This window comes from Montipora capricornis, chromosome 1, assembly GCF_036669925.1.
Source record: "Montipora capricornis isolate CH-2021 chromosome 1, ASM3666992v2, whole genome shotgun sequence".
NCBI classification, from domain to species: domain Eukaryota; kingdom Metazoa; phylum Cnidaria; class Anthozoa; order Scleractinia; family Acroporidae; genus Montipora; species Montipora capricornis.
Window position 1 is genome coordinate 51213727 of NC_090883.1, and position 7500 is coordinate 51221226.

The 7500-nt window shown below is 39.8% G+C and overlaps 1 protein-coding gene across 1 annotated transcript in view; it reads left to right on the forward strand.

Moving 5' to 3' along the window:
* The window catches only part of LOC138016236 (uncharacterized), a 150053-nt gene that overhangs the window by 42789 nt on the left and 99764 nt on the right, over positions 1 to 7500 (forward strand). Inside the window, exons 32-37 of the mRNA XM_068863406.1 lie at positions 115 to 231; positions 1134 to 1259; positions 2126 to 2251; positions 3560 to 3685; positions 5053 to 5163; positions 6848 to 6973. Coding sequence (XP_068719507.1) covers positions 115 to 231; positions 1134 to 1259; positions 2126 to 2251; positions 3560 to 3685; positions 5053 to 5163; positions 6848 to 6973 — 732 coding nt within the window. The remainder of the gene's footprint in view (positions 1 to 114; positions 232 to 1133; positions 1260 to 2125; positions 2252 to 3559; positions 3686 to 5052; positions 5164 to 6847; positions 6974 to 7500) is intronic.

A 7500-nucleotide genomic window follows, 5' to 3' on the forward strand; every position in this document is an offset into this window, starting at 1 on the left:
TAATGTTGCCATCCTTCTTTGGCTGAGTGGTGGTCATCCGAGTTTCTTTTGCAATCTTTTAACTATCCCGGGCGCACGTTTATATAAAATAGATAACACTTTTTGCTCCAACAGCTGCAACGACTGCCTGTTCACCATCTTGTGGCCCAAATGCATTTTGTCAAGACAATGGTGGACCTGCTCAATGTGTATGCCACTATGGATATCAAGGAGACGGATATAGTTGCTCAGGTTCGTCTGGAACACATCGATAATTATGAACAAAAAGAGCACAGTACACGTTGTCTGTCCAAAATTTGCTTTAAGTGAAAATAGTGCTCTTTTCTCTTATAGTTTTTCATGTGAGATCATAGGCAGGACCTTCTCCGTTACGTTTTGGTACTACAGTAATATGTAGACGTTAACGATTTTCTATGCGGAAAATCATGGTAGTCACTAGAGAAACTTCATAAGTTAATGTGTTTGAGTCCCGTTCTTTAAAAGTACGTAAGTTGCCTCATCTTTTGCTCACAATTTTTTTTTAAATCCCCGTTCCAATATTTTTTTCTAAGTTTAATCCGCGTAATTTGTACCACACAAAGGCAAAGAATAACTTTGAGAAATTGCAAATTTGAAATTGACATCTCATCAGTAGTCATTGACCCCGCTGGGATTTTGCCTCCACGAGGAGGCATCATTGTAGCTTGCGCGTATAAAGAGCTACAGTGAACGGAATAATCGGGAAATGATGACGTTTTCACACCAGATGACTGCAAGTAAGTCTTGGGTAAATGATGACGTCGAAGAGAATTTCGTATTTTTCTTGGCACGTTAAGAGTGGAGCTGATATGATCCAATCCAGACTTGGCACCTAACTGATTTTCATCCCGTTCTTTACCATTACCTCTTTTCCGCTGAATTAAAAGTCCTCTCCGGCTTTCTAGAGAACTTTCCACTTTCTAACATTTGTCATGTGATCAAATTCTGGTTATTTGATTAATTGGGTGACTCTGATATCCGAGGATAAAGTAATCCACCCTACCATTAAACACACATGCATTCCAGTTCACCATCTTCTTCAGCACTTGATATGCCATGCATGATTCGAAGTAATTGAGGCAAGTTATTTTTGTGATTGCCGTTATTTTCCTTAGATATCGACGAATGCGAAGATTACAATGCAAATGGATGCGATCCTAACGCTTGGTGTACCAACACTGAAGGGTCATATGTATGTCGCTGCATCAGAGGCTTTAAAGGAGACGGAAGAAACTGCACAGGTTGTAAAACATATTCATTCTCCCATATCTTCCTTTCACTTATTAACCGATTCAGTGAACCGTGCTGTTAGTTACGATATCCTTTCTTTTCCCACCCAGTTCATTGTTTGCGCGCGAGATCCAAATAATGGGAAAATATGCTGTTACTGAAAATTACAGTTCGAACGGAGGGAACTTGTGTAGGAAGATGTTTGTTGTATTTCTTGATAATCTCTTGTTATGATGTCTCTCAGATAGTACGCGCGCTGTGATTAGCTAAACTAGTGTGGCCGTATTCTACAATACGGCCCGCTAAATTTGAAATTTTGATGAGCAAGTTTTTGCTGTCATTTATGTTACATACACTTGAAAACCGTTTAAATATTGCAAACAACTATCTCAAAAAGCGAAGAAGATTTATTCGGATTTTGACACAACAATCTTTGTGGCGGTTGAACCTTCCGCTTGACAACTAGTTTCCTTTTCCGCGCTTGGGCCATAAATCGACGTAACTTAGAGTAAAGACCTCGAACTCGGGTAGTATCAATCAATCAATTGATTGATTTCGATCGATCGATCAATCAATCAATCAATCAATCAATCAACCGATCGATCAACCGATCGATCAACCGATCGATGAGTGAGTGAGTGAGTGAGTGAGTGAGTGAGTGAGTGAGTGAGTGAGTCCGTCCGTCCGTCCGTCCGTCCGTCAGTCAGTCAGCCAATCATTGTCTTTACCAATCAAGAGGCAAAGTTCTGGCCAAGATTCACGTCCAGAAACATCTCCGTTACCCAAATATGCTCTTCTCCGTTTCACAAAAGAAGAAAAGAAAAAAGAGGAACAAATAAACAAGCGTGTTTTCGCGTATGATTATCTATCTTCCTAGATACTGACGAATGTGCTGACACCGAATTAAACAATTGCGGACTCAATGCATTGTGTACCAATACGGAAGGATCCTACGTATGTCGCTGTTTTAGAGGATACAAAGGAGATGGAATCAATTGTACAGGTAAGTTCAAAAACAGCAGCAACTGGTAACTCAGAGTTTTCGTACGGTTCCATTTCATATACACTCACTAATTTATCATTGATCATCTATAGAAATCGCTTGGTTCCATTTTACCACATATAGAATCCTGAAAATAGGGACCTTTAGATTATAGGAAGAGAACGACTACGATTACGAGATTTTCTCATAGAACAACAGTGAGCGCGCGCAAACCAGCGTCATTTTGGCGGGAATTCGAAAAACGTGATACCGTCGTCATCTTAGTACGAGGTGTCAAAACAAATCAACAACACTGTAGCAGGACTGGCGTTTTTCGATCAGCAAAAAGGCTCAGTTACCAGCAATAAGAATAACTGAGCAACCTATATACTGCTAACAAAGAGTAAGAATAATCGTACGGGTTATAAGTTCCTTAGTATTTTCGCTAAAAACGGAAGTCAAAACTCGTACTCGTTCTCGTCTTCGTCCTAGAATCTAAAGGTCCTAATAATAGATGAGTTCACGCCCTTGAGTGCATCATAGGTAATCATGGCAAGAAGGAGAGAAATTCAAAGGTTTGCGAGGAAGTTCAAAACGATGAATAGTATTCATGATATGCAATTTTGGTGGATTTTTATTACCAAAACAGAAGATATACGCTCAAAGGTGAGTCAGAATAAAGTTGGAGAGAATGGCTATTGTAGAAATTAGTTTATTAAACAAAGTTTCTTCCATCATTTCCTGCAATTCCAAAGGCACAAAATAAAGGAAAATGTATGGAGACAAAAAATGCAATCATTAGGAATTCCAAAGAACGGATACCAAGTCCAGTTCATCTCAGTTGTGAACTTGAACGTATTTGTTTGGCTTATGAAGGCGAAAGTCTATAAAGTACAGTTTATTTTGCTTTGAATTTCCATGCAAACCTTTGAATTTCTCGCCATGTTGTCCTGATTACCCATAATGCATTCAAGAGCGTGAACTGGTCTATTTGCAAAGTGTTCCTTTTACCGAGTGGGATTTCCGCGTCCTATCTTAATGGTTTAGCAAAATAAATTTGTTGCACTTCCATATTATGACAGACGTTAACTTTATCTATTCCTTCGATGACATCACAAATTGCTTTGCATTCCAATTTTCGTAGGAAATATGCAATTGTTGACCGCGAAGGACTAGACTCATTTCTAAGGGAACAATTGGACTAGTTCTAATAGCTTTTACAGCGCACTAGAAAGCGGAATTTCTAGACAAAGATTACACGAGATTAATTTTGAGGTACCAACAACTCATAGTCGTCTCATATTCGAATATTTTTGTTGTTTTGTTCAGATGTTGATGAATGTGAGAATTCCGATTCGAACGACTGTGATCCCAACGCCTTGTGTACCAACACCGAAGGTTCCTATGTGTGTCGCTGTATCAAAGGATATAGTGGAGATGGCAAGTTCTGCGCAGGTACTGCTTGGAATTGAATTACTGGATCTATGTAACTTTTTCAGCCAGGCGACCGTTTCAATGGAACTGTTCCTTTTTCTTTATCTCTTTCTTTGTCCTCCTTGCCAGCATGCTAATTACAAACTTTGAAAGAAAGAATGCGTGGGAACACAAAACAAGGCGCTTCTAAGGTCTATACCATTATAATAGACTTAACAAAATTACTTGACTCCGATTGGACAAGAGGAGTGCAATTAAATTGTTTATAACACAGAGGGTAATCGTTTATAACATAGAGGTCGAAATAACTAAATTCTGATTGGCTGAGACAGACGGCATGTTTCATTAATTTGGTAATTGCTGCGGAAAATTACTTTGATTATATTCTTGTAGTAAATGTGTTTTTTCGCAGGGTTGGTTTTATTGCTTTGGCGCTGTTGTACAAAAGTAAAATTTCATACACCTGATTCGTGCGTTTTACAGTTCATAGACGCTAACTGAAAACTAAAATGGCTTCCTACGAAATTGCGACCTTCTTAATAAAAGAAAATGTTGTCATCTATGTTAAAAACAAGTAATCGCAAGTTCCAAGGAATTCTCAGTTCTAACATCGATGAAGACAAACCTGAATTCTCAACGTGATCTGCCATGGGGCAATCGTCGCTGCCCAACTCGGACAATTTCTGCAACTTCTGAAAATACGCGTGAAATTAATCCTTATATGATTTAACTCGGCCGAATGCGATTATCTATACTAATTGTACTCTGTAGATTCCCAACAAACAGGGTGTCATTCGAAATCTCATACCGATATCCCGGCTTTCTCTTGTCACTGTGCACCTGCTTCAGTAATACCAGTGCAAAATCTCGTCTGTGATATCATAAGTAAACTACCGGTTTGAGTTTATTCCTGTTGTTGTACCGGAGCGCAATCATAGTAACAGCATGAAAAGTGAATTATATGGTATCATGTCGTACCGGAAGCAAATCGTACCGGCATCTTGTAGAAAACATTGAGTTGCAGCTTATATTTTCATAGGAACTAATTCTCTTCATTTGGCAGTTCTTTACAAAAACAGCAGATTAAGTATTACAGGTATTTAACATACCAATCAAATTTGAGGAAATCAAATGTTGCTTTTTGATTAAAGAGGTGAAGCTGAGTACCTGGAGAAAAACCTCTCGAAGCACAGGAGAGTAACAAACTCCATCTCCTTCGTATGGCCCGGAAATCGATCCCGGCACACATTGGTGAATGGTCTCACAACTGCTGCTGGCCAACCCCTCCCCCTTCCGTTCGTAGTTTTCCTGCGCTGAAATGTATTTGCACGACAGGTTTAAAATTATGTTTCTCATGGTTTTTTTTTGCATTTCTTCCTTATTTAAAGAAAAGTCCGTTTGTGATCTTGCTTGCACTGGAAATAAAGTATGCAAGAATTTCGGTGGAGTTCCTGAATGTGTTTGCAAAGATGGGTACACCGGCGAAGACAATTGTACAGGTACTAAAAATGTCATATCATCAACGATCCATTAAAAAAAAAAAATTGTTTATGTGCAGTTTGTCTTGCAGTCGGGACGCTCTGCAAGGCAACACCTCTGAGGAGTTTCTTCTTGACAGAGAAGGATTCTAAAATTCGGCTCTTCGATTATATGACGTCTCGGGTGATCACTTTAAAGACGTATTTGATGTATAGCAAGAGTGAATTAGATAAGACTGTTTCTCTATCAATCTGCGGTCTTGCCCCAGAACAGTCAAAAATGACTTATTTTTAGATACGCTTGACACGCGTAAACAAACAAAGGCCCGCCACTTTAACCAATCAGGAGAAGACTGCTTTTCCCATGTTTTTTTATCAAGGGCATGGCAGCTAATTTTCGTGGGAACGGGGATTCTAAAAATAGATGCCTTCGTGACCGTGCTGGGGAGCCCACTCATGCCACAAGAACATTCTTATCAAATTCACTCTTTTGTATAACATTTCGTTTACCGAGACATGGAACTGATGTAAGGGCTCGGTTACTCTTACAAGCGAGAACGAACAGAAGAAAAATATTGCAAGCTTACAACAAACACGCCATGTTTCTTTCACCTCTTTTTGCGCGTACTTCACGACTCGTTTCAAGGCCGCGCTCATGCTACAGCAATGTGAGTCTGGGGTTGGGGGGGGGGGGGGGGGGCAAGGGAGGGGGGGAGGGAGGGAGGGATGGAAATTTAAGAGCTGTTGTGTTTTGAGTGCAGAGGGTAAAAAGGCGGGGCTTTGGTTTGATGCTCTAGACGACTAATGCTTGGCGCGATGCATGGCCATTTATCTAATTTAGTAGTAGTTCAAAAGTTGTTAATAAAGATATCGTTAAATTGACATACACGCAATTGTTAAACGAGGTAAAGTGATGATGAAAGACAGCATAGAACAGGGAAATTCTTTGCGACGGATTGGTTGCTGGAAAGCAAAACATTTTGGGATCTCCAATAGTATGACGGAAACTTGATGTCGTCGCTACACTTTGTGGAGACGTGATGATGGAGTAGTTAATGTACTGTAATCTTAACCCGATTAGGGTCGGTCCATTAATGCTTGGCTTTCTATCGTGCTGTTTCTTTACACAATAAACTTTTCTTGACATTGACTCCCTCTACCCCGATGTATAAAAGGATTTATACCCAAGGAAGGGGATGTCAAAAAGCTCTTTCGCTTTATGCTGCTAAAACTGGGAAAATATGTAGCTACTATGGCTTGAAATAGGCGAGACACTTTGTACCTTAAACACATTTTTGGTCTACTTACAGTCTTTCCATGTTGGGGTTTTCGCGGATATTTCCTTCGATTTTTTCTTGAACGACTTTTCGTCAAAAGGCAATGCATCGGGTGAGCTTCCCGGAAATTCTGTTCTCATGCAAATTTCACTTCTAATCATCAAACCACTTTCACATCTGTGACGGCCATCGCATTTGAGATGTGGGTTGGATTAATATATAAGTTTGCATGTTGGTACTGCTAATTTGCACGAACATAAAAAGGCAACAAAACGTTTTGTATCGATCGCCATTTCCATGTAAAGGATTTTACTTCTTTGTGGCCGTTATTTCAGGGGCAGTTTATTATGCAAAGCATTCGACGCAAATCACTAATGATTTAATGAACGGCCAATTGCTCAGTTGCAATACCTATTTATTTCTGGTAGACATTGATGAGTGTGCAAACGAAGTTGAAAATGACTGTCATACCAACGCTCTTTGTACCAACACTGAAGGATCTTACGTTTGTCGTTGTAAAAGAGGATATACTGGAGATGGACAAGATTGCACAGGTAAATAGCTTTTCTATTAGCTACCGGCTGTCTGAGGCTTTCATTACGACGATGTGATGAACACGTTTCTTCGCTTGTAATCAATTAGACGACAAACTCATAAATTGCACAACTATGGGTATTCTTCCTTCCTCTCGGATAGGGAACTGGAAAGGTTCTCTCTCGTGAACTGGACCTATGTTATTGTTTTCTTGAAACGAAAAAAAAAAAATCTTTTTGAAACAAGTGGCATCATATGAAACAATTAGATTGCTTGTTGCTGTGGTCTGTTCAGTTTAAGGTGCTCGTAACCTTAAGGCAAATGGCAAGTGTCAGCACCATAAAACATGTATTTGTCATTACATTAACTGGTTGCAATTTCCCTTTATCGCTTTTAAAGGACCCCATTCATGGGCCTTTTTCACATGGCGACCATTTTGAGTCCCGGGGGTCTGAAAACGTTTGTGTTGCACCCACCTAAACTCATTTCCAAACACATCAAGTTGAGGCTCGGGCTACAAACTCTTTTGTCTTTGACCAGCATGGAC